Source organism: Lactuca sativa, chromosome 4 (assembly GCF_002870075.4).
Source record: "Lactuca sativa cultivar Salinas chromosome 4, Lsat_Salinas_v11, whole genome shotgun sequence".
NCBI classification, from domain to species: domain Eukaryota; kingdom Viridiplantae; phylum Streptophyta; class Magnoliopsida; order Asterales; family Asteraceae; genus Lactuca; species Lactuca sativa.
This window is the reverse complement of record NC_056626.2, coordinates 369,945,877-369,973,823: the sequence shown is the minus strand read 5'-3', so window position 1 is coordinate 369,973,823 and position 27,947 is coordinate 369,945,877. Positions and strand designations below refer to the sequence as shown.

General features: G+C 42.1%; 1 protein-coding gene across 1 annotated transcript; it reads right to left on the bottom strand.

Moving 5' to 3' along the window:
* Positions 1 to 435: 435 nt before the first annotated feature.
* Positions 436 to 27,472, bottom strand: LOC111891507 (uncharacterized). The gene is made up of 2 exons (XM_023887565.1): positions 27,143 to 27,472; positions 436 to 741 (listed from the first exon to the last, which is right to left on the bottom strand). Exons 1-2 carry the CDS (start codon positions 27,470 to 27,472, stop codon positions 436 to 438), a joined length of 636 nt encoding a protein of 211 aa, XP_023743333.1.
* Between the last annotated feature and the right edge of the window lie 475 nt (positions 27,473 to 27,947).

Genomic DNA, 27,947 nt, shown 5'->3' with positions numbered 1-27,947 from the left:
GAGTAGTGTAATCACTTAAACATAGATTCGGGGTACATAGCATAGATCCTAGTGACATAGTACTAAAGACGGGTATAACTTGTCCTAGTCATGGTGGGATGTTCCAGGGAGTGGTGCTGAGGAAGTGGACGCTCCCTGAAGACGAGCCACCTGTCGTTCCGCATCTCGGAGTCGATCCTCCCACCTCACCTTTCTCATGTGGAACTCTCGGATAACCTCTCGAATTTCCTGCTCTGCACGCTCGACCCTAGTCCGCATCTGGTGCATCTGATCAGCGGTGCTCTGAGCTAGGTCGCCAGTGTTCCGCAATCGTCTCAACATGACTGCTAGAGCACGATCGGCTGGTCCTCCATCCCTTAGGTCATAAAACTCACGTGACATGCCAAACGGGGGTCGTTGTCCCTGCTGTCTGCTCTACCTCCAAAGGTCGATACCTTAGAGGGGTGTAGGACCAGTGGGGCCTACTCGATAAGCGGGTACCCTAATCGGATAAGGGGGGCTGATAACTTCGGCCTCTGCGTCCGAATCACCATCTTCGTCTTCGCTGGGTTCCTCCTCGAGACCTCCTTCAACTTCCTCCTCCTCTTGGTCCACCACTGGCTCTGCAGGTCCGTCTCCGACTTCCACCTCAGGTTCCCCTTCGGATTCCTCCCCGGGGTCTTCCTCGGGTTCCTCTTCAGACTCCTCCTCGGGGTCCTCTTCAGGTTCATCCTCGGATTCTTCCAGCCATCCGTTATTCCCCTGAATAGGGAAATAAGGATCTCCGGAGTGATGGAAACCAGCCATGCTGTCTGCGAGGGTGTATAAACATGCTAATATCATTCCTAAGACGTATAGATTGGGTTGCTGTTCTCTTTTTGGTGATAAAGGGGTATGCTTTTAGGTTTTTCTACCATCGCGATTTCCTCAGGACACATGATATGTAGCACCTGGTTCGTGGTATGTAAAATTTATCTAAGTATTTTATATTTTTTGCCTTGGACTCACTCGCCGAGTCGAGACGGGTTTGGGAGCACGTTTAAGTTGGCGACTCGGCGAGTCCACATTCTAGACTCGGCGAGTCCCAGCTGTCTGATGAAACCCTAAATTCCAAGGGTTTACACCCTATTTTACCCCTCTTATCCTCCCCAAGCTCGTCCCCTTCACCCTCAGAGCTCTCTACTTCGTTCAAGCCTTTTTCCTTGTGAGTTTGAAGCATTTTGGTGTGTTTTCTTGAAGATTTGGAGAGGGAAGGAGAGTAGATCAAGAGGAGAAGAAGGAGGCCAGGCATCCTTGTGTTATCTCAGTGATTTCCTTGAGGTATAACTCAGTTTCCCTCTATTTTCATGCTTATTGTCCCTTATAGCTCCATGAAAGTCCTTCTTGAGCCTTTCCCTAAGCTTGTTTGTGTATTAGGGTTTGTAATAAGTTGTTTAGCCTCTAGATCTAGGCATGATTGAGCTCCAGGAGCTTGGATCTACTGCCTTTATGGAGCCATATTGCATGAAAGCCCTAGATCTACTCTTTTAGTGCATTTTGAGCCCTAAAACCATCATTGGTGATTATTTACAAGTAAAGTTGGAAAATTTACGTGTTAACCAGGCCCTAGAAACCCAGATCTATGTATCGTATGAGCTGGATTCAAGCGGAATCGCGTATATAGAATTTGCATGTGGCAGACTCGGCGAGTCGTTCATCTGACTCAGCGAGTCGAGTCGCGAGTCCCCGAGTTTTTCCCCCTTTTCGTGTTGTAGGTTGGAGTAGTGATTCATGGGGTGTGACCCAGTGGGTCGGAAGCCAGACTCACTCATGAAGTAACTCGGCGAGTCAATTCCATGACTCGGCGAGTTCAAGGAAATCTGCTTTCCTCAAGAACAGATTCGGCGAGTTGTTCATACAGCTCGACGAGTCTCAGCATAGAGTGTTCTTCGGATGAAGATGAACTCGGCGAGTTGTTCATACAACTCGGCGAGTAGGATGAAGGACTATTGGCCTTTAGTTTAGAAGAAGAACCCGTCGATTCAATGCTTAACTCAACGAGTAGAGACGGGTTTATGGTCGGACAAAGGGATAGGGACTCGGCGAGTTGGCAAGTCAACTCGGCGAGTCGGGCCAACTGGCAGTTGACTTTGACTTTGACTCTTGGTTTGGTTAGGGGTAAATGGTCATTTTACCCTAAGGTCGGTTAGCAGTGTTTGACTGAGTGTTTGTGGGGATTATAGCCGGAGGATTTCCGGGGCAGTAGCAGCAGGAGACAGTCAGTTCCCACGCAGATCAGCAGCTACTTTGAGGTGAGTTACCTTCCAGTAGCGGTGGGTCTACGGCCACAATGCCGGCCAACTAGTAGGATTGTATGATAGATGTTTGTCTCTGTGATATACATCTATGGTTGCTACTACCTGTGATATGTTATGTGACAACCCGATATTTCAACTCTTTGTAAAGACCTAAAAGGTCAAGTATTGTAACCACTATTGATTTAATAAAATGAACTTTCATAATAAAATGTCCAAATAGTTCTATTTAAATTCCTTCTATGTTTAAATGTCTTTAAACCATGATCGTACGTAAAAAGAACGCCCAAATCCGACTTCATATATTGAAGTTATGATTTTTCCAAGTTCAGCTTAGCAACAGACAGCTAAAAACTCGAATCGGAGATCGAGCGACTTTTGGCCGGAATGACCTAAACGAGAATCAAAGGTCTCGACAATGGTATTTCAGCGGTAAAAAGTCTGGCAAAAACCGACGTCAGATAAAGAAGTTATTAATTTTTTAAGAAATTCCTTAAACACGATGAGTTATAAAATAAATAATAAAAATAATTTCGGAATTTGCCAACGGAGTCTAAACGAAAGTTGTAGAGCGCAGTCTCACCTACGCATGGATATAAAGACCATCGAAAACGGAGTTCGTATGAAAAAGATATGAATTTTTGAAGTTTATTAAATAAATTATATATTTATTTAATTCAAAAATCAAGCCTTATCCGAAGTGGAGTCAGCGTCCTCATCTGAGGTACACGCTGCGTACTCCTGTACGCCCTGCATACCCGAGGGCCTTGGCCTCTGATCGTCCACGTCGCCCTATGCGAGGCTGCCGACCCGTCCGAGCCGCCTGTTCGACCGACCCGTCCGACCCGCTGTCCCATCCGACCCGCCCGTCTGATCCGTCTCATCCGAAGCCGAGGCAGTCGAGACTTCGGTCATGCATGACGTACGCGTACGCGATACGTACGAGCGTACGCCCCGCGTACGAGGCTTCTCAGACCCCCCTATAAATAGCATGCGAAGGCTTCCGAGAAAAATGCTCATTTCTCTCCTTTCTCTCACGATATTGCCTCGTTTTCTGTGCCCGTTCAAACCCGAAGCTTTGGTCTTTTTGCTCAAGTCCCGAGGGTCGATTTTACTCCCGAGATTCCCGAGAATCCCGAGAAAAATCCGTTTCCCGAGACGAAACTCTGCCCGGTTTTCCATCTCGCTATCTTCAAACTTTCAAGTGAGTTCATACCCCTTAATTTACCTTTTAAATGTTCTATAAATTCTTTTATATGCTTTCAAGGGGGGGATTACAAGTAAAACACACGAGTATTATCGTGTGTTACATAAAGAACTATTTTATATGCTTTTATATATATCCAAATCACATGCGATTTATAAACTATATAGGAAACTTTCATATAAATATAAAATATGTTATATTCCATCTTTTGAAATACAAATTGTTGTTAATGCATGTATAAACTAATTATTTTCTTAGATTATATGTATACTTGCCTATCTTAGACTCTACACAAAAATCTATGCTTTCATAACAAATGATTCCTTTTCTAGGTATTCTAAACAAACGAGACACACTTTTAGAAAACTATAATAGGTATAGTTTTACGAACAAATTTCTAACACTTATGTACTAGAAACATGAATTTCAAGAAGTCACTTTCGTATACAAGAACACTAACATTTTAACAAGTAGATCTGTTTTTATACCACGGTTTTGTGAGACACTAACTTCATGTACGTTCGAGTACACATTTCAAGTCCTGTATTGTATACCAGAATCCCTTGGAGGGGGAGCATGGTGTTTGTGTATAGATCTATACGGGCTTGACAACCCGCGCCCTGACTGTTAGCTGCAGTCCACCGTTTGGGGTGACAAACGTCATAACATTCCAACGCCTGAAGAACGTTGTGTATAGGCATTCTGAGTCAATAGTATGGTTATAAAACTCACATGGGGTATTAAAAATGCATTGATTTACAAGGTTTTCAAACACATTAGTTATTTTACACTTACATACATTTTAGAAACAAACATTGGTCTTGAGTGAAGGCTACTTTTATACTAGTAGAAAATATAATCTTTTCTAAACACAAACAAACAAAGACAAAACATTTCATTTCATAAAAACATTGTCACTTAAATACTTATAAAACTCACCAGCTTAAATGCTGATCTACTCTTTCAAAATTACTTGTATGTCCCAGGGAATCAGTAATTTCAGGTATCATTATGCTTTTGATGAAGGGATGCTGCGGCGCCAGTTTAATCTCGTATTTTGACATCATATTGTAATTGGTTTTGAACATGTAACTTTTGACAAATGTAAACTTTCAATTATATATATGATGGTTGTATTGCTTTCTTTACTATGTATTCATTTGTTACGCTACCACATGAAGTCATCCGCCCCCGAACGTTTCCGCCGTTCAGGTTTGGGGGTGTGACAGATTGGTATCAGAGCAATGTTTATAGTGAACTAAGTATATCGAACCACATAAGATATATAAACTATAAATGCTTAAGGGACTAATACTCTCTGACAAAACAAATTTTCTTTTTACGCTTAAGCAGCATTGCGTTTAACTTAAATTGATAGTTCATTTAAGTACAATTACATGCATACCACAAATTATTTTCATGTTATCCAACTATACAAGTATTTAGACAAGTTGACACTACGATTGAGACTCGATATATGTAATCAGATTTTGGACAAATATAGCGTGATCAACTATAGTTGCCCGAGATTGGACCAACGTATATCGAGGAATGATCATAGTAAGCAACAAGTCAAAACTTACCAAACCATTACTAGAATCAAACACGAGAATTTAAATACTTTAGGAGTATTTGCTATCTAAACTAGTTTAACTTACATGTTTTGCATGTTTCAACTTTATTCCATTCTTATAACCCTATTTCTCGTACAGTCAAATGGCTGGATTTCACCACCCTGGTGACCCCTACTTTCCCAACCAAGGCAACGGAGGATGGATCGAAGATGATCCCGAAGAGGACGAGGAACCCATAGAAGTGGGTGATGAGTCCGGTACCGACTCAGAGCCGGAAGTTATCGATCCACCACCCATTCAACCTCCCGTCTTCGTAAGGAACTTTCAAGGACCGACTCCCATCTGGGGAAGTCACCTCCACCTTTGGAGCCAACAGCAAAACCTACGCCCTCCCTATGGCATGTTCCGGGACTTCTATGATGTCCGCGGCGGAGGTTCGGCTGATCGAGCACTCCCGGTAATGGTGGGTAAGTTAGCCAATCAATCCTATCAGTCTGGAGTTCAAGCTAGTCGACTCCGGGATGTCAGCGTGGAACTGTAGGTTCACACTTCTGACATCCGTAGGCTGGACAAGATACAAGACAATGCTCAACTTCAAACCGAAGCATTTCAAGCGCAAATGATTGCAGCCCTCGCTGAACTGAGGGAACAACAAGCCGCTTTTGATAGGCGTCTAATGGAGTCGATGCAATCAGATGCGGAGTCAAGCTCCAAGCGCAACCTACGTCGTAAGTAGTGCTTGTCAAAGACTCAAATTTTGTTATAGCTTAGGACATCGGCTAAAAGTCTTTAAATTTCTCAAACTTTGTAATCGGAGACCCTTTTAGGGGTCAAATTTTCATGATCGTTGTAACAACTTTTATATTAATATAAGTGACACTATTATTACTATGTTAAGTATTTCGTTCAAACCATGAAAGGTCTTTGAGAAACCAAATACTTGTTTCATACCTTCAGTCTTACAAATAACTTTCATTCTTCTATTTTAAGACTCATACTATCATCTGTTGTTGAACTATAACGATTTAGTTCATGAGACACATACATTTTCTATTCTATGAAATTCTTATCCTTGTCTTTTCAACCTATAGTTGAAGGATGCCTCCTCGAGAATGCACCTATAAGGACTTCACTAATGCCAAGCCCCGGATGTTTTATGGAACTGGTGGTGTGATGGCCCTGAGGCAGTGGATTGAAAGGACGGAGGCAGTCTTTGAAATCTGCTCCTGTCCCGAGCACAACAAAGTCAAATTTGCAACTTTCACCCTTATTGATAAAGCTTTAACTTGGTGGAATGGCCACGTTAAAGTACTTACCCTAATCGTGGCAAACTCCATAAGCTGGGAGAGCCTGAAAGCCATGATGATGAGAGAATACTGCCCACGGGGAGAGATTCAAAAGCTCGAACACGAACTATGGACTCTCGGAATGGTTGGTACCGACATCGCTACTTATACCAACAGATTATGCGAGCTGGCAATCCTTTGTCCTGATATGATTGCTCCAGAGAGCAAGAAACTAGAAAGGTACATTAGGGGACTGACACCCCAAATTCGATCAAGCGTGTTAGCTTCCAAACCTGACACCTTTGAAAGTGCTAAGGAACTGGCACAATCTCTGATTGACTACGGAGGTGATCAGAACTCAACCACTTCTGCACCAGAACCACAGAAAGGAAACAACAACAACAACAACAACTACAACAACAACAACAACAATAGTAGGAAGAGAGTGTGGAATAAAGGGAAGGGTGGGTCTTCCCAAGAATCCGCAAAGAAACAACTGGTTTCAGTGAATGCTGCCACTGTACCTACTACAGCTCCTACAAATACCTACCCAACAAAGCCTTATGTAGGTAACCTCCCAAAGTGCACCAAATGCACTTACCACCACCATGGACCTTGTCGGGAAATGCAGTGCGCCAACTGCAACAGAATGGGTCACACAGCCCGTTTCTGCAAAGACCCCGCAAAGCCGATCTCTCAAGTTCCCAGTGCGGGTGTAGGGCAGACTTGCTACGGTTGTGGCGAAGTGGGCCACTACAAGAGGAACTGTCCTAAGGTAGCAGGCACCGGCGATGTGGGACGAGTTTTGGCTATAGGCCACGACGAAGCGGTAGCTGACCCAACTATAGTTGCTGGTACGTTCCTTCTCGATAATTCATATGCATGCATATTATTCGATAGTGGAGCGGAGAGAAGCTTGGTGAGTCAAAATTTTATTCATTTACTTAAACCTAAACCTAGCAAGTTAGAAAAATCATTCACTGTAGAGATGGCCAATGGAAAAACCGAAAACACTAACTGCATATACTTGGGCTGTACGTTAACTTTAGACAGCCATTCTTTTGCAATCAATCTCATGCCGGTCCAAATTAAAAGTTTCGACGTCATAGTCGGCATGGATTGGTTGAGTCTTCTTTGCGCCGACATCATGTGCTTTGAGAAAGAAGTCCGTCTTAATCTCCCTAACAACGAAACATTAGTTATCTATGGCGACAAATCTAGTACAAACCTTCGCATCATTTCGTGCATCCAAGCTCAAAAGTGCTTGCGGAAGGATTGTCGAGAATTCCTTGCGCACATCATTGATACAAGTCAAGAACTGAAGGACATCAAGAGCATCTCGGTAGTACACGACTTTCCCGATATCTTTCCAGAAGAACTACCAGGATTACCACCGCAACGCCAAGTCGAGTTCAGAATCGACTTAGTTCCAGGAGCTACCCCAGTAGCGAAGTCGCCTTACCGTCTCGCACTAGCAGAGATGCAGGAACTTTCCAATCAACTTAATGAACTCCTTCAAAAAGGATTCATAAGACCAAGTTTCTCACCTTGGGGAGCACCGGTCTTGTTTGTAAAGAAGAAATACGGATCGTTCCGTATGTGCATCGACTACAGAGAGCTGAACAAACTTACTGTGAAGAACCGTTATCCTCTACCCCGTATTGACGACTTATTCGATCAATTTCTAGGAGCAAACTACTTCTCAAAGATAGATCTACGATCCGGATATCACCAATTACGAGTTTTGGAGGGGGATATTCCAAAGACAGCTTTCCGAACTCGTTATGGACACTACGAATTTGTAGTGATGCCGTTCGGATTAACCAATGCACCAGCAGTATTTATGGACCTAATGAATAGGCTATGCCGTCCTTACTTGGATCAATTCGTCATCGTCTTTATCGATGATATACTTGTCTACTCCCGAAGTGAGGAAGAGCATAGTCAGCACCTACGAAAAGTCCTAGAAACACTGCGAACGGAGAAACTCTATGCGAAGTTCTCTAAATGCGAATTTTGGATTCGAAGAGTCAAATTTTTAGGCCACGTTGTTAGCGAGAAAGGTATACACGTGGACCCCTCCAAAATTAAGGCCATTGAGAACTGGCCGGCACCAAAGACACCTACAGAAATTCGACAATTTTTAGGTCTCGCTGGCTACTATCGCAGATTCATAAAGAACTTCTCTAGTATTGCGAAACCTCTTACTACATTAACCCAGAAAGGCGTGGCCTTTGACTGGGAAGCGAAACAAGAAAAGGCATTCCAGACACTAAAACAGGCCTTGTGCATCGCACCGATACTATCCCTCCCCGAAGGGATAGAAGACTTCGTAGTGTATTGCGATGCGTCAAATCAAGGACTTGGTTGTGTTCTTATGCAGAGAGGGAAGGTTATTGCTTATGCCTCCCGACATCTTAAGATACACGAAGTGAACTATACAACACACGATCTCGAGTTAGGAGCAGTGGTATTTGCCCTGAAGATCTGGAGGCACTACTTATACGGAACAAAGAGTACTATTTTCACCGATCACAAGAGCCTTCAACACATTTTCGATCAGAAGGAACTCAACATGCGACAACGACGATGGTTTGACTTACTAAATGACTATGAATGCGAAATTCGTTATCATCCTGGCAAGGCCAACGTAGTAGCTGACGCCCTCAGTCGAAAGGAATACACTGGTCGGAGGGTCAAATCTCTGACTATGACTGTCCATTCCCACTTATCCACACAAATTAAGCAGGCACAAATGGAAGCTTTGCAACCTGAAAATGTGACGGGTGAATCCCTGTGAGGAATGGAAAAGAATCTAGAAGTCAAGGGTGGCGGAGCCTACTATCTCATGGACCGAATCTGGACCCCGAAACATGGTGGTTTCAGAAACGTAGTCATGACCGAAGCTCACAACTCAAGATATTCCGTTCACCCGGGTTCAGATAAAATGTATCTGGATCTTAAGAAACTGTACTGGTGGCCTAACATGAAAGCAGAAATTGCTACCTTCGTGAGTAAATGTCTTACTTGCGCTAAGGTTAAGGTCGAGTATCAGAAACCGTCAGGATTACTACAACAACCAGAGATACCAGAATGGAAATGGGAGCGGATTACTATGGACTTCATAACCAAGTTACCCAAGACGACAAGTGGACTCGATACCATATGGGTCATTGTCGACAGATTGACCAAATCCGCGCATTTCCTACCCATCAAGGAGACTGACAAAATAGAGAAGCTTACAAGAACTTACTTAAGGGAAGTAGTACGACTGCATGGTGTTCCGATATCCATTATCTCCGATCGAGATAGTAGATTCACTTCAAGAATTTGGCAGTCACTACAAAGTTCCCTGGGGACTAGGCTAGACATGAGTACAGCCTACCACCCACAAAAAGACGGACAAAGTGAGATAACAATACAAACTTTAGAAGATATGCTGAGAGCATGTGTGATTGACTTTGGAAAGGCGTGGGATATCCATTTACCCCTTGTCGAATTTTCATACAAAAATAGTTATCATACAAGCATAAAGGGTGCTCCGTTTGAAGCCCTCTATGGTCGAAAGTGCAGATCCCCTCTGTGCTAGACTGAAGTTGGCGATACCCAACTAGCTAGAGGAAGAGTTCCTGAGAGCACTCTCACCGGTCCGGAAATCATACGAGAAACGACAGAGAAGATCGTTCAGATTCGTGAACGATTGAAAGCCTCTAGAGACCGACAGAAAAGCTACGCTGACCAAAGGAGGAAACCTTTGGAATTCCAGGTAGGAGACCACGTCTTATTAAAGGTCTCACCGTGGAAGGGTTTAATACGTTTTGGAAAGCATGGGAAACTAAATCCAAGATACATAGGGCCTTTCGAGATTCTTGCCAGAGTCGGCCCTGTGGCTTACAAGCTTAACCTACCGCACGAACTTAGTAACATCCATCCAACCTTCCACGTCTCAAACTTGAAAAAGTATCTGTCCGACGACACTCTTGTTATTCCACTCGACGAGATCGAGATCAACGAGAGCCTCAACTTTGTGGAAGAACCAGTAGAAATCATGGACTGAGAGGTCAAACAAACAAAACAAAGTCGCATACCCATCGTGAAGGTTCGCTGGAACGCCAAGCGGGGACCTGAATTCACATGGGAACGCGAAGATCACATGAAACAAAAGTACCCTCATCTCTTTCATGTTCACTAGTATCTTTACTACTTTAAATTTCGGGACGAAATTCTCTCTAACGGAGGGATGATGTGACAACCCGATATTTCAACTCTTTGTAAAGACCTAAAAGGTCAAGTATTGTAACCACTATTGAGTTAATAAAATTAACTTTCATAATAAAATGTCCAAATAGTTCTATTTAAATTCCTTCTATGTTTAAATGTCTTTAAACCATGATCGTACGTAAAAAGAACGCCCAAATCCGACTTCATATATTGAAGTTATGATTTTTCCAAGTTCAGCTTAGCAACAGACAGCTAAAAACTCGAATCGGAGATCGAGCGACTTTTGGCCGGAATGACCTAAACGAGAATCGAAGGTCTCGACAATGGTATTTCAGCGGTAAAAAGTCTGGCAAAAACCGACGTCAGATAAAGAAGTTATGAATTTTTTAAGAAATTCCTTAAACACGATGAGTTATAAAATAAATAATAAAAATAATTTCGGAATTTGCCAACAGAGTCTAAACGAAAGTTGTAGAGTGTAGTCTCACCTACGCGTGGATATAAACACCATCGAAAACGGAGTTCGTATGAAAAAGATATGAATTTTTGAAGTTTATTAAATAAATTATATATTTATTTAATTCAAAAATCAAGCCTTATCCGAAGTGGAGTCAGCGTCCTCATCCGAGGTACGCGCTGCGTACCCGAGGGCCTTGGCCTCTGATCGTCCACATCGCCCTATGCGAGGCTGCCGACCCGCCCGACCCACCTGTCCGACCGACCCGTCCGACCCGCCGTCCCATCCGACCCGCCCGTCTGATCCGTCCCATCCCAAGCCGAGGTAGTCGAGGCTTCGGTCATGCATGATGTACGCGTACGTGCTGCGTACGAGCGTACGCCCCGCGTACGAGGCTTCTCAGACCCCCCTATAAATAGCATGCGAAGGCTTCCGAGAAAAATGCTCATTTCTCTCCTTTCTCTCACGATATTGCCTCGTTTTCCGTGCCCGTTCAAACCCGAAGCTTTGGTCTTTTTGCTCAAGTCCCGAGGGTCGATTTTACTCCCGAGATTCCCGAGAATCCCGAGAAAAATCCGTTTCCCGAGACGAAACTCTGCCCGGTTTTCCATCTCGCTATCTTCAAACTTTCAAGTGAGTTCATACCCCTTAATTTACCTTTTAAATGTTCTATAAATTCTTTTATATGCTTTCAAGTGGGGGATTACAAGTAAAACACACGAGTATTATCGTGTGTTACATAAAGAACTATGTTATATGCTTTTATATATATCCAAATCACATGCGATTTATAAACTATATAGGAAACTTTCATATAAATATAAAATATGTTATATTCCATCTTTTGAAATACAAATTGTTGTTAATGCATGTATAAACTAATCATTTTCTTAGATTATATGTATACTTGCCTATCTTAGACTCTACACAAAAATCTATGCTTTCATAACAAATGATTCCTTTTCTAGGTATTTCTAAACAAACGAGACACACTTTTACAAAACTATAATAGGTATAGTTTTACGAACAAATTTCTAACACTTATGTACTAGAAACATGAATTTCAAGAAGTCACTTTCGTATACAAGAACAAACATAACATTTTAACAAGTAGATCTGTTTTTATACCACGGTTTTGTGAGACACTAACTTCATGTACGTTCGAGTACACATTTCAAGTCCTGTATTATATACCAGAATCCCTTGGAGGGGGAGCATGGTGTTTGTGTATAGATCTATACGGGCTTGACAACCCGCGCCCTGACTGTTAGCTGTAGTCCACCGATTGGGGTGACAAACGTCATAATATTCCAACGCTTGAAGAACGTTGTGTATAGGCATTCCGAGTCAATAGTATGGTTATAAAACTCACATGGGGTATTAAAAATGCATTGATCTACAAGGTTTTCAAACACATTAGTTATTTTACACTTACATACATTTTAGAAACAAACATTGGTCTTGAGTGAAGGCTACTTTTATACTAGTAGAAAATATAATATTTTCTAAACACAAACAAACAAAGACAAAACATTTCATTTCATAAAAACATTGTCACTTAAATACTTATGAAACTCACCAGCTTAAATGCTGATCTACTCTTTCAAAATTACTTGTATGTCCCAGGGAATCAGTAATTTCAGGTATCATTATGCTTTTGATGAAGGGATGCTGCGGCGCCAGTTTAATCTCGTATTTTGACATCATATTGTAATTGGTTTTGAACATGTAACTTTTGACAAATGTAAACTTTCAATTATATATATGATGGTTTTATTGCTTTCTTTACTATGTATTCATTTGTTACGCTACCACATGAAGTCATCCGCCCCCGAACGTTTCCGCCGTTCAGGTTTGGGGATGTGACATGTTATTGTGCTAGTATGATATGATGCTATGTGCTAGTGACAGTAGGGGGACACAGTCCCCAGTATACCGGTCGATAGGGCCGAAGGGGCAGTCATGCCCAGCCATGCTAGATAGATTATGAGATATATGTGTTATGTGGTAGTAGTAGGCGGTGAAATAGTCCCCAGTATCCGGTCGAGAGGACTGAAGGGGAGACCAGCACCCAGATATGCTAGTCAGTATCCGGTCGAGAGGACCGAAGGGGAGGCAAGCTCCCAAATATACTGGTCAGTATCCGGTCGAGAGGACCGAAGGGGAGGCCAGCTCCCAGATATACTAGACAGTATCCGGTTGAGAGGACTGAAGGGGTAGGTCGGGCACCCAGATATGTCTGACAATATATGTATGTTATGTGATTGTATTGTATGTGGTATGTTAGGGGAACTCACTAAGCTTCATGCTTACAGTTTTCAGTTTTGGTTTCAGGTACCTCTTCTTCGAAGGGGAAAGAGCTGGCACGGTAGCGGCCCATCACACACATGCCCTGTATTCCGCACTATGAGATCTTCCTGGGGATTTGTACTCTGACATTATTATGTTTTATGAAAATGTTTTTCCAGACATGCGATATCTTTATGGAATGTTATGATCGGGGAACGTTTTATTTTGAATGTTTTGCTAAGTATATGTTTTTAAAAATGAAATTTTTGGCTCGTATTTTTGGGATGTTACATGATAGTTGCACCTTGGAGGAAATGTAGTTGATCAGGCTACATCCTCTCCTTGATACAACCATGTACAGCCTCAGCTTACCCGAGATGATAGCATTATCTTGTTTGGTTTGGTATTATATTATGTTTCCTAATTCGCACAGGCAAAGATGTTTTATAGTTGTGTTTTTATTTGTTTTTTTTTTGTTCAGAGTTGGGTTAGTCCCTTTTTGGTTTAATGTTGCATATCAATGTGTGGTTAGATATGCTAGTTCACTATAAACAATGCTCTGATACCAACCTGTCACACCCCCGAACTAGACGGCGGAAACGTCTGAGGGCTCGCGTGACTTTAATCGAATATCGTCACAATGAATATACATGAATCATAACATAAACGTCACCATGCATCAATATATTACAACTGGAATTGTTCACATCATGTACATTGTTTTAATATTACACATTCATAACCTAAATAGTTTGAGTGCTTTTAACAACATAACATCTAACATTACTTCATATTACTCTTCCTCTTACCTATTACCTGAGAACACCAGTTATTTTGGAAAAACGTCAGCATATGAAATGTTGGTGAGTTCATAAACAATGTTGTGATAAAATAGTTTGTGTACTTTGTAAAACCCAGGAAATCCGATATTTTCTGAAAAGACTTTTGTTTATCAAAGTGTGAGATCCATAAGTTGATGCATGAACAATTTTAAAAACATATATATATATATATATATATATATATATATATATATATATATATATATATATATATATATATATATATATGAAGGGTATTTTGTATTATAGTTATAAAATTTCGAACGAGTAGTATTCAATTCCGTAGAAAAACCGACGTTTTCCGATATTGAAATGTATTCGTGATTACTGATTTTTGTATTCTCTTAACGAATGAATATTGATTAATCCACATTGTATATCGTCCTAATTTTTTCTACTTTGATTTCTCATAAGCCTTAACGAACGAAGAGAACGGGAGTATTATGTCCCACTACTATCGTAAGTACCTTAGGCTGTCGCAGATGCGAAAGACACAATGGGCCAACTAGCATTTGATTACTGTGACCTTACTAGCTTTTCTAACGGGACACTTTGGCCCACTAGCACATAAAAGCTATTGAAAAATCCGTTTATAAAATATTGGGTCATTGAAGGCCCAATAACATATAAGCGTTATCCATTTGGGCCCAAAGATCATGTTGGTGGGCTTGCAAGGCCCAACAAGCATGATTTGAAACTTATAAGCCCAAAGTTTGTAGATTTACTCATTGTAGTCATCACGTATCTATTGAATTCTTTTTAATTTGATGATTGGAATTTTGTATTGATTCAAGACCGAATCAATTCGTTTATAACGATATTTGATATTGAAGGTGTATTCGTTTTCCGTTTTGTCGCTAATCGGGTATCTTTTATTTTGTCTTACTGATTTAACTTGTTTAAAAGTTTGATTTTTACCTTTTCACTACCTTTCTTCTATAAAAATAACACTTTTAGTCCTTTATATAAAAGAATTTCATTTTTAGTCCTTAAAACATTTTTCTTGACACTTTTGTATCATAAACTTGTTGAAAAGACATTTTGAACCCAAAATTTATTTTTTAAATAGCTTTAGCCCGTCCAAAATGGAGTTTCTCGGTTAGAACCCCTTATTTCGCAAATTTTACAGTTTTGGCCCAAAATATAAAAAGTTTACATTTTTTATTTTTATTGAATTTGAAAAGCATTTTTGACCTTTGAAATAGTTTTATTTTACTTCTTAACCCCTGTTTTGCAAAATGTTACAATTCAGCCCCTTAAAACTTCAAATTTTGCAATTTTGGGCTTATTGGGCCGAAAAGCCCAAATTTAGCCCATTAAGCTAAAAATTTGCATTTCAAGTTCTTTGAAAATTCTAATATTCAAAAAAATGATTATAGAAACTGTTTTGACTCTTTTAACCCTCAAGAAACCGTGACTTGACAGTTTTTAACCCAAGTTTTGTATTTTTGATAATTTAAGCCCTAAAATGGGTTTTATGTTAGAATATGTTCCTCATAACCTTATAAGCTATTTTTCTTGAGTTGATTAGTGTAAAATAGCTTAGATTATGTTTGTTTCCTTTCTCATGTCATAGATCTCGAGTTAATACCCCTTTTGGTTGCATATTTATCACAAAAACACATAAAATCACACGCATACATGCATAAAATCACACATAGCATACACGTACACATAGATCTACACATTTTCTTGTATTCTCCCCCACAAAACATATGAAAACCGAAAAAAGAGGGGTATGAAGCTCACCTTGAGTTGTAGTTTCGGTTTTGAAGAGAGAAAAGTAGAAAATTTCGAGCCTAGCAAGTCCTCTTCATAGATCTCGAGTTTAGTGACTTCTAAGGTGCAAGATCACAAGTTGGAATAGATTTAGAAGAGATTTTTGATAAAATGAAGTAGATAGATCATGGATTTAACATCAGCTTACCTTAGATGATGTTTTTGTGGGAAAAATCTCCTTGAAAGCTTCCTAAATCTCGAAAATTTGGAGAGGAATGGAGAGAGTTTCCTTGAGGGAGTTTGAGAGAATGGAATGAATTTTTGTGGGTGTGTGTGTGTTGTGTTCGGCCGAGAGAAGAAGAGAGGAGAGAAGAGAGAAGAATGAAAGGATGGTTGCATGGAAGTATGAGAGTATGCATGGAAAACCATTATGTAAAAATGAGGTGGCACACACACAAAGTCAACTCTTCCTCTTTGTGGGATTGGGCCGACAATGGAGAGGAAAAAAGAGAAAGAATTGGGTCTTGAGTGCTTAGCCCATATTATGACTCACTTTAGATGATGTTTGGGCCCAAATAAATCAAAGTGTAATTTTTATGACCTAATAGGGCTAAATTAGTTGGTTGTGACCCATTAATGCCCAAAATATTATGTTTCATGTATATGGGTCCATTTAGGGCCCATTAGAGAGTTCTAGATTCAAGATGGATAATTTGGAAGTTTATTAGTCCATTAGGCCCATTAAGGAAATCCTAGTCTAAAGTGAACTCAAATTGGGATTTCAAAGGTTTCCAATTCTTTGTTGACCATTTGTAAGGCTAGAATGAAGTATTTGATGAAGTTTTGTTGTTATAGAATAAGCATCATGCATGCTTTCATGTTATTGATCCATAGTTGATATAAGTGTTGCAGTTACAAGGCACCAAAATTTCTAGTTGTGACAGTATGAGGATGATAGACGGTACTCATATTTAGTTGGCTTCCCAAGGACATCTGTAGGTACTGCTAGAACCGTGACGTGAATCTGCTATCTCTGTCGGAGATGATAGATATTTGCACACCATGCAATCACACTATTTCCTTAATATATGTCCTGGTCAGCTTCTTCATCTTATAGGTCTCCTTTATTGGTAGGAAGTGTGAGGATTTTGTTAACCTATCACCAATCACCCATATAATGTCAAGCCCACCCGCTGTCTTGGGTATCTTGGTTATGAAGTCCATGGTTATCCACTCCCACTTTCACTCGGGTATGTCTGGTTGCTGGAGTAAACCCGAGGGCTTTTAATATTCTACCTTGACTTTAGCGCAAGTCAAACATTTTCCCACATAGGTAGCTACATTTTCTTTCATGTTCAGCCACCAATAAAGTTTCTTCGGGTCCTGATACATCTTGTTAGAACCAGGATGAACGGAGTAATTTGTCTTATGAGCCTTGTTCATGACAACATATTTGTACTCACCAAACTTCGGTGTCCATATCCGATCCATGAGATAGTAAGCTCCATCATCCTTAACCGTAAAATTCTTCTCTATTTTGTACAAGGCTTCACTCATGATATTTTCAGGTTATAAGGCTTCCAGCATGGCCTCCTTGATCTGTGAAGATAGGTGAGAATGTATGGTCATGGTTAGTGTCTTTACTCGGTGACCCGAGTATTCTTTCCAACTCAGGGCATCTGCTACCACGTTGGCCATGCCCGGTTGATATCAAATCTCGCACTTGTAGTCGTTCAGTAGCTCTACCCATCGTCAATGCCTCATGTTGAGCTTGTAACAAACCGGATTTCCAGGTATCTTTTATGCATATATTTTTGGTGTTTTATGAGGGGACTCGGTGAGTTGGAGCTCAAACTCGCCGAGTAGGATCGCGGTTCTGGACGTAGGTTCGCGCCTGGACTCAGCGAGTCTAAGGAATAGACTCGGCGATTCCATGCTGTTTATAAAACCTTAATTTCCCGGTCCTAAGCCCTATTTAAAGGACCTTATCGCCCTTCATTGCGGCTACCTTGACCTTGAGAGCACCAAATCAGCTGAGGCTTCATGTGAGTGAGATAAGAGGCCATTATTCACCAATTTTGTGTGTGTTTGCAAGAAAGGAAGGGGAAAGTCAAGCTAGAAGAGTTGGGGAGCTTGGATCTACTTCCATTTCGTCAGAGGAAGCTTCTTGAGGTATCATTCAGAGCTTATTCTCGTGTTTTTGTTGATATAGTCAAATCTAGGGTTTCTTCATGCCTTGTTTGCTTTGTATTTGAAGTGTGAGAGGTCCCATAGGGATATGGTGCCTAGATCTGGACCTTAGTAGGTCCAGAGAGTCCCAAATGCCATGCTTTATGTCCTTCCTTTTGGGTTGAAGACTTAGGTTGCCATTTTAGAGGTCATTTCTTCAAAAGAAGCCTTGTAGGCATTGCATGGTAGCCAAGACTGTGACTTTACGTGATGAATGTGCTTAGGAGGGCCAGATCTATGAGTTGATGGAGCGGATCTGACCTCAGAAGCGAGTTTGAGTTGATGCATGGAATGGACTCGCCGAGTCCGAAGAATAGACTCGGCGAGTAGCATGAAGATTGTCCTTGACCACTCAGCGAGTGGTCTTGCCGAGTTAAGGGTTGACTCAGTGAGTCGGGGATAGTTAGAGAGGATTGACAGGTGGACTGAGTCGAGCTGGAACTCACCGAGTTGTTCTTGAGACTCAGCGAGTTGAGTCGTGGTGGCCCCGCGATTCATGCCAGGTGGGACTCGTCGAGTTGGGGGTGTACTCGACGTGTCAGGAGAGGATCCTAGAGAGTCAGTGAACACGTATAGACTCGCCGAGTCGCCCTAGTGCACTCGCCGAGTCCGGTCAAAGTTGACTGTTGACCGTTGGCCAGAGTTGACCAGTGTTGACTTGATAGGGGTAGTCAACCTTAGTTGTGAAAGTGTTAATTAGAGATATATTGTGTTATTGGAGGATTATAGCTCGGAGGATCGAGTGCGAGTGATTTTCGGGATTTGCGAGTTATCGAGATACGCGAGGTGAGTCTTCTCACTATACTTTACCTTGAGTAGGTAATCAGATTCATGTAACAGAGTATTTGTATGATATATATATATATATATATATATATATATATATATATATATATATATATATGTTATGTGTTGTACTGCATTATTTCTATGTGATTTATGTTGTGCATGTTTATAGAGTTGGAACCGGAAGGTTCCCAGAGTTAGAACCAGTGGGTTCACAGAGTAGGGTCTACAGACCCACAGAGTTATAGCCTCGAGTGGCTAATATGTGTTATGTGTGGTATTTTGGGGAACTCACTAAGCTTTGTGCTTACAGTGTTAGTGTTGTTTGTTTCAGGTACTAGTGATGACCGTGGGAAGGCGCCGGCTTGATCTATACACGCGCATGGGATTTTTATGATATGTGATCTTGGGATTCTTGTGTGATATAGATTGGAGTCTTAAAAGATTGATGTTATTATGAAAATTAAATGAAAATGATTTTATTGTATGCGAAAAATTATTTTAAAATTCACGGTGTTACAAGTTGGTGGGGGAGAATTGTAACAGCCCGGATTTCCAGGTATCTTTTATGCATATATGTTTGGTGTTTTGTGAGGGGACTCGGCGAATTGGAGCTCAAACTCGCCGAGTAGGATCGCGGTTCTGGACACAGTTTCGCGCCTGGACTCGGCGAGTCCGTGCTGTTTAATGAAACCCTAATTTCCCGGTCCTAAGCCCTATTTAAAGGACCTTATGGCCCTTCATTGCGGCTACCTTGACCTTGAGAGCACCAAATCAGCTGAGGGTTCTTGTGAGTGAGATAAGAGGCCATTATTCACCAATTTTGTGTGTGTTTGTAAGAAAGGAAGGGGAAAGTCAAGCTAGAAGAGTTGGGGAGCTTGGATCTACTTCCATTTCGTCAGAGGAAGCTTCTTGAGGTATCATTCAGATTATATTGTCGTGTTTTTGGATATGGTCAAATCTAGGGTTTCTTGATGCCTCGTTTGCTTTGTATTTGAAGTGTGAGAGGTCCCATGGGGATATGGTGCCTAGATCTGGACCTTAGTAGGTCCAGAGAGTCCCAAATGCCATGCTTTATGTCCTTCCTTTTGGGTTGAAGACTTAGGTTGCCATTTTAGAGGTCATTTCTTCAAAAGAAGCCTTGTAGGCATTGCATGGTAGCCAAGACTGTGACTTTACGTGATGAATGTGCTTAGGAGGGCCAGATCTATGAGTTGATGGAGCGGGTCTGACCTCAGAAGCGCGTTTGAGTTGATGCATGGCATGGACTCGCCGAGTCCGAAGAACAGACTCGGCGAGTAGCATGAAGATTGTCCTTGACCACTCAGCGAGTGGTCTTGCCGAGTTAAGGGTTGACTCAGTGAGTCGGGGAGAGTTAGAGAGGATTGACAGGTGGACTGAGTCGAGCTGGAACTCGCCGAGTTGTTCTTGAGACTCAGCGAGTTGAGTCGTGGTGGCCCCGCGATTCATGCCAGGTGGGACTCGTCGAGTTGGGGGTGTACTCGACGTGTCAGGAGAGGATCCTAGAGAGTCAGTGAACACGTATAGACTTGCCGAGTCGCCCTAGTGCACTCGCCGAGTCCGGTCAAAGTTGACTGTTGACCGTTGGTCAGAGTTGACCAGTGTTGACTTGATAGGGGTAGTCAACCTTAGTTGTGAAAGTGTTAATTAGAGATATATTGTGTTATTGGAGGATTATAGTTCGGAGGATCGAGTGCGAGTGATTTCCGGGATTTGCGAGTTATCGAGATACGCGAGGTGAGTTTTCTCACTATACTTTACCTTGAGTAGGTAATCAGAGTCATGTAACAGAGTATTTGTATGATATATATATATATATATATATATATATATATATATATATATATATGTTATGTGTTGTACTGCATTATTTCTATGTGATTTATGTTGTGCATGTTTATAGAGTTGGAACCGGAAGGTTCCCAGAGTTAGAACCAGTGGGTTCACAGAGTAGGGTCTACAGACCCACAGAGTTATAGCCTCGAGTGGCTAATATGTGTTATGTGTGGTATTTTGGGGAACTCACTAAGCTTTGTGCTTACAGTGTTAGTGTTGTTTGTTTCAGGTACTAGTGATGACCGTGGGAAGGCGCCGGCTTGATCTATAGACGCGCATGGGATTTTTATGATATGTGATCTTGGGATTTTTGTATGATATAGATTGGAGTCTTAAAACATTGATGTTTTTATGAAAATTAAATGAAAATGATTTTATTGTATGCGAAAAATTATTTTGAAATTCACGGTGTTACAAGTTGGTGGGGGAGAATTGTAACAGCCCGGATTTCCAGGTATCTTTTATGCATATATGTTTGGCGTTTTGTGAGGGGACTCGGCGAGTTGGAGCTCAAACTCGCCGAGTAGGATCGCGGTTCTGGACGCGGGTTCGCGCCTGGACTTGGCGAGTCCGCGCTGTTTAATGAAACCCTAATTTCCCGGTCCTAAGCCCTATTTAAAGGACCTTATGGCCCTTCATTGTGGCTACCTTGAACTTGAGAGCACCAAATCAGCTGAGGGTTCTTGTGAGTGAGATAAAAGGCCATTATTCACTAATTTTTTGTGTGTTTGCAAGAAAGGAAGGGAAAAGTCAAGCTAGAAGAGTTGGGGAGCTTGGATCTACTTCCATTTCGTCAGAGGAAGCTTCTTGAGGTATCATTCAGAGCTTATTCTCGTGTTTTTGTTGATATGGTCAAATCTAGGGTTTCTTCATGCCTTGTTTGCTTTGTATTTGAAGTGTGAGAGGTCCCATGGGGATATGGTGCCTAGATCTGGACCTTAGTAGGTCCAAAGAGTCCCAAATGCCATGCTTTATGTCCTTCCTTTTGGGTTGAAGACTTAGGTTGCCATTTTAGAGGTCATTTCTTCAAAAGAAGCCTTGTAGGCGTTTCATGGTAGCCAAGACTGTGACTTTACGTGATGAATGTGCTTAGGAGGGCCAGATCTATGAGTTGATGGAGCGGACCTGACCTCAGAAGCGCGTTTGAGTTGATGCATGGCATGGACTCGCCGAGTACGAAGAACAGACTCGGCGAGTAGCATGAAGATTGTCCTTGACCACTCAGCGAGTGGTCTTGCCGAGTTAAGGGTTGACTCAGTGAGTCGGGGCGAGTTAGAGAGGATTGACAGGTGGACTGCGTCGAGCTGGAACACGCCGAGTTGTTCTTGAGACTCGGCGAGTTGAGTCGTGGTGGCCCCGCGATTCATGCCAGGTGGGACTTGTCGAGTTGGGGGTGTACTCGACGTGTCAGGAGAGGATCCTAGAGAGTCAGTGAACACGTATAGACTCGCCGAGTCGCCCTAATGCACTCGCCGAGTCCGGTCAAAGTTGACCGTTGACCGTTGGCCAGAGTTGACCAGTGTTGACTTGATAGGGGTAGTCAACCTTAGTTGTGAAAGTGTTAATTAGAGATATATTGTGTTTTAGGAGGATTATAGCTCGGAGGATCGAGTGCGAGTGATTTCCGGGATTTGTGAGTTATCGAGATACGCGAGGTGAGTCTTCTCACTTTACTTTACCTTGAGTAGGTAATTAGAGTCATGTAACAGAGTATTTGTATGCTATATACATGTTATGTGTTGTACTGCATTATTTCTATGTGATTTATGCTGTGCATGTTTATAGAGTTGGAACCGGAAGGTTCCCAGAGTTAGAACCAGTGGGTTCACAGAGTAGGGTCTACAGACCCACAGAGTTATAGCCTCGAGTGGCTAATATGTGTTATGTGTGGTATTTTGGAGAACTCACTAAGCTTTGTGCTTACAGTGTTAGTGTTGTTTGTTTCAGGTACTAGTGATGACCGTGGGAAAGCGTCGGCTTGATCTATACACGCGCATGGGATTTTTATGATATGTGATCTTGGGATTTTTGTATGATATAGATTGCAGTCTTAAAACATTGATGTTTTTATGAAAATTAAATGAAAATGATTTTATTGTATGCGAAAAATTATTTTGAAATTCACGGTGTTACAAGTTGGTGGGGGAGAATTGTAACAGCCCGGATTTCCATGTATCTTTTATGCATATATGTTTGGTGTTTTGTGAGGGGACTCGGCGAGTTGGAGCTCAAACTCACTGAGTAGGATCGCGGTTCTGGACGCGGGTTCGTGCATGGACTTGGCGAGTCCGCGCTGTTTAATGAAACCCTAATTTCTTGGTCCTAAGCCCTATTTAAAGGACCTTATGGCCCTTCATTGCGGCTACCTTGACCTTGAGAGCACCAAATCAGCTGAGGGTTCTTGTGAGTGAGATAAGAGGCCATTATTCACCAATTTTGTGTGTGTTTGCAAGAAAGGAAGGGGAAAGTCAAGCTAGAAGAGTTGGGGAACTGGGATCTACTTCCATTTCGTCAGAGGAAGCTTCTTGAGGTATCATTCAGAGCTTATTCTCGTGTTTTTGTTGATATGGTCAAATCTAGGGTTTCTTCATGCCTTGTTTGCTTTGTATTTGAAGTGTGAGAGGTCCCATGGGGATATGGTGCCTAGATCTGGACCTTAGTAGGTCCAGAGAGTCCCAAATGCCATGCTTTATGTCCTTCCTTTTTGGTTGAAGACTTAGGTTGCCGTTTTAGAGGTCATTTCTTCAAAAGAAGCCTTGTAGGCGTTGCATGGTAGCCAAGACTGTGACTTTACGTGATGAATGTGCTTAGGAGGGCCAGATCTATGAGTTGATGGAGCGGGTCTGACCTCAGAAGCGCGTTTGAGTTGATGCATGGCATGGACTCGCCGAGTCCGAAGAACATACTCAACGAGTAGCATGAAGATTGTCCTTGACCACTCAGCGAGTGGTCTTGCCGAGTTAAGGGTTGACTCAGTGAGTCGGGGAGAGTTAGAGAGGATTGACAGGTGGACTGAGTCGAGCTGGAACTCGCCGAGTTGTTCTTGAGACTCGGCGATTCATGCCAGGTGGGACTCGTCGAGTTTGGGGTGTACTCGACGTGTCAGGAGAGGATCCTAGAGAGTCAGTGAACACGTATAGACTCGCCGAGTCGCCCTAATGCACTCGCCGAGTCCGGTCAAAGTTGACCGTTGACCGTTGGCCAGAGTTGACCAGTGTTGACTTGATAAGGGTAGTCAACCTTAGTTGTGAAAGTGTTAATTAGAGATATATTGTGTTATAGGAGGATTATAGCTCGGAGGATCGAGTGCGAGTGACTTCCGGGATTTGCGAGTTATCGAGATACGCGAGGTGAGTCTTCTCACTATACTTTACCTTGAGTAGGTAATCAGAGTCATGTGATAGAGTATTTGTATGCTATATATATGTTATGTGTTGTACTACATTATTTCTATGTGATTTATACTGTGCATGTTTATAGAGTTAGAACCGGAAGGTTCCCAGAGTTAGAACCAGTGGGTTCACAGAGTAGGGTCTACGGACCCACAGAGTTATAGCCTCAAGTGGCTAATATGTGTTATGTGTGGTATTTTGGGGAACTCACTAAGCTTTGTGCTTACAGTGTGAGTGTTGTTCGTTTCAGGTACTAGTGATGACCGTGGGCAGGCGCCGACTTGATCTATACACGCGCATGGGATTTTTATGATATGTGATCTTGGGATATTTGTATGATATAGATTGGAGTCTTAAAACATTGATGTTTTTAGAAAAATTAAATGAAAATGATTTTATTGTAGGTGAAAAATTATTTTGAAATTCACGGTGTGACAGAGCTCCTTCTGGTTTAGAATATGTTAGAGGCTCTAGTAATCTGTGAAAATGGTGCACTCTGTACCATAAAGGTAGTGCCTCCAATTCTTTAGAGCAAACATTGTTGCTCCAAACTCAAGGTCATGTGTGATGTAGTTCACCTCGTGGGTGTTTAGATGTCACGACGTGTAGGCTATGACCTTTCCTTGTAGCATGAGTACGCAGCCTAATCCTTGATTGGATGCATCACAATAGACCACGAAGTCTTCCGTCCCTTCTGGGAGAGACAAGACTAGGGAGCTGCATAGAGCTCGTTTCAAGGCTTAGAAAGCACCCTCTTGTTTCCTCTCCCAGATGAAGGTTACACCCTTCTGAGTTAGGACGGTGAGCGACTTAGCAATCTTGGAGAAATTATGTATGAACCTCTTGTGGTAACCAGCGAGGCCCAAGAATTTCCTAATCTCGATTGGGGTTCTTGGTGCCGCCTAACCTTCGATTGCTTTGATTTTGGAAGGGTCCACATATATTCCTTCTTCGCTGACCACATGAGCTAAGAAATCCACCCTTCAGATCCATAACTCGCATTTGGAGAACTTCGCATACAACTTCTTCGCCCTTAATGTTTCCAAAGCTTGCCGTAGGTGTTGACTGTGTTCATATTTACTTCATGAATAGAATACTTTATCATCGATGAATACTATCACAAAATTCTCAAGGTAAAGTCGGCATACCCGATTCATTAAGTCCATAAACACCGTAGGCGCATTTGTTAGACCGAAGGGCATAACTACGAGTTAATAGTGACCGTAGCGAGTTCAGAATGCGGTTTTGGGAACATCTTCCTCCCGGACCCGTAGTTGGTGGTATCTACATCTTAGATCTATCTTGGAAAAGTAACTTGATCCTTGTAGCTGGTCAAATCACTCATCGATACGGGGAAGGGGGTATCGGTCTTTTACGGTGAGGTTGTTTAGATCTCGGTATTCGATGCACATGCGAAACGATCCTTCCTTCTTCTTTAAGAATAAGACTGGAGCTCCCCGGGGCGAGAAGCTTGGCCTTATGAACCCCTTGTCCAGTAATTCGCTCAGTTGACTGGATAGTTCTTGCATCTCTGCCAAATCTAGTATGTATGGCAAATTGGAGATTGGAGTGGCGCCGGCTATCAAGTTGATTCTAAATTAAACTTGTCGTTTGGGGGGCACTCACAGGGGGTCTTGGGGAAATACGTCGGGGAAGTTACATACCTCCGGGATGTGCTTAATGTTCTTATCTCCTTTCTTCTTGTTGACGACGTAGGCTAAAAAGGTGTGGTTCTTTTTGTGTAAACGCTTATGTGCCTTGATACATGAGATGATGCGGAGGTTTGTGCCAGGTTTGTCACCATAGATGACCAAGTTTTCGTTACTTGGTAGATGAAGGCGAACGGCATTCTCGTAACACATAATATGGGCACAATGAGGACTTAGCCAGTCCATGCTAATGATAACATCAAAACTCCTTATGGTAAGTGACATTAAGTTGATTTGGAAGGAGTGGCTGTTCAAGGTTAGCGTCCATCCTATGTACACATTATTTGTTGTTTCAGTTTTTTCATTGCCCATTTCCATAGTGAATGTTTCGTTTAGTGTTTGAGGGTTTTGTTTCAGGAGATGCTTAAACTTATGACTCACAAAGCTTCTCGCCGCACCACTATCAAATAGTATGCATGCATAAATTTTATTGAGGAGAAACTTACAGGTGACCACTGCAGGATCTTTCATCACCTCCTCATGTCTGATTTCTAGGAATTTTCCCGTTCCCCCAGTATTTCGGCTGTTGGCCTTTGGGTAGTTCCTCTTGTAGTGGCATGTTTCCCCATAACCATAGCACGCATGGCTAACCCCGGTATTGGTGGGATGGGTGGCCTGTTATGTTGATGTTTTGCTGTATCGGGTAGTCTGCCCCTTCTTGTTGCAAGTTGTGCAGTGCAACTCTCTTCAGGCTCCATGGTGGTGAAAAGGGCACTTGTCGCACTTTAGAAGATTACAGACGTATTTCTTGGTAACTGCTGGTGCGACAGGGTCGGTAGCGGCTTGAACTGCCACAATTTGTTGCTTCTTGGAAGTTTCCTGAGTCATTTGGCTATTCTTCTTGTTCCCAAACTTCCTCTTATAGCCACTCTCCTTCTTCTATTCGGGTATGGGTATCATTTTGCCTTGTCGAACTCCATGGTCAATGAGCTTTTGAGCAAGGTGCTTGGCGTTGTCGAATGTTGTTGGGTTTGCAGCAATTACATTCCCATTAATATGGGGGGATAGTCCCCAAATGAAGCGTTCTACTTTCTTGCTCTCCAAAGTGATCATTCCAGGGTATAGGATTGCCAGGTTGCTAAATCTGGTGGTGTAGGCTTCGATGTCAGAGCCGCTCATAGTGAGATTTTAAAGCTCCTGTTTTAGCTTCTATACCTCACCCCTTGGGTAGTAGTCTTCGAGCATCAGGATTTTGAGATCCTCCCAGGCCATCGAGTTTGCTACCAAGAGTGTTAGGATTTGATATGGCAATTCCACCATGAAAGGGTCCTATCAGAAAAAGTGCAGGCTGCAAACTTTACTTTGCTCTCTTCTGCGTAGGAACAAATTTCAAATATTGATTTCGTCTTTTCGAACCATCGCATCAGAGCAATGACGCCACCAATTCCATTTAAGGGCTTGGGCTTGTAGTTCACAAAGTCTTTATAGGTACATTCCCTTAGGTGCCCTTGGTTTTCACTTTGATTGGAACTGTTTGTTCCATTTCCACATCTGTTGCTACTACTGCTGATTTGGGATACAACAGCGGTCACTGCACCTTGGAACACTACATTATCCATTTCTGGGAAAGGTGGCCGTGGTAGTGGCGTCGATGAATTGCTCTTGCGCCTGTTGTATCTTTGGGGCGGCATTTTCTGCCACAAGGTGGAATGACGATTAGTTTTTAATATGAGTTATGGTTCAGACACTACTTTAATGGAACACCTTGTTTGTATCGAATCTAGTTGTTATTGAGAGTTGCTTGTACTTTATAATTGAAATTTTACTATGCCAAATAAAAATGAAAAGAAAAGACATAGCAGATAACAACATCTAATAAAATGAAATATATATCCGTTTCATTGAAGGCAAAGTATTAGTACATAAGTTTTGGGGAAAATTGACCTCTAAGGAGGTCTATAGTACATCAAAAGATAAAATTTTGGCAGCATAATGACCCTCCGAATAGTTAATCACTTAGAAATAGGTTCGTTCCTACATATTGTGAGTAAAATGGATCCTACTCATGACGGGTAGTCATCTGCGCTCCCTGGGATGAAGTAGAGGCGACCTGTAGCTCATCCAATCGAAGCTCGACTACGATCACTCTCTCCTCGAGAGCCGTAT

Excerpts from the sequence above, each read along its gene's own strand:
- LOC111891507 (XM_023887565.1), bottom strand. The coding sequence starts at position 27,472 with ATGCCGCCCCAAAGATACAACAGGCGCAAGAGCAATTCATCGACGCCA. Across the intron at positions 742-27,142 it reads CCTACGCAGAAGAGAGCAAA|GGGAATAACGGATGGCTGGA; the intron begins GTAAAGTTTGCA and ends TTCCCTATTCAG.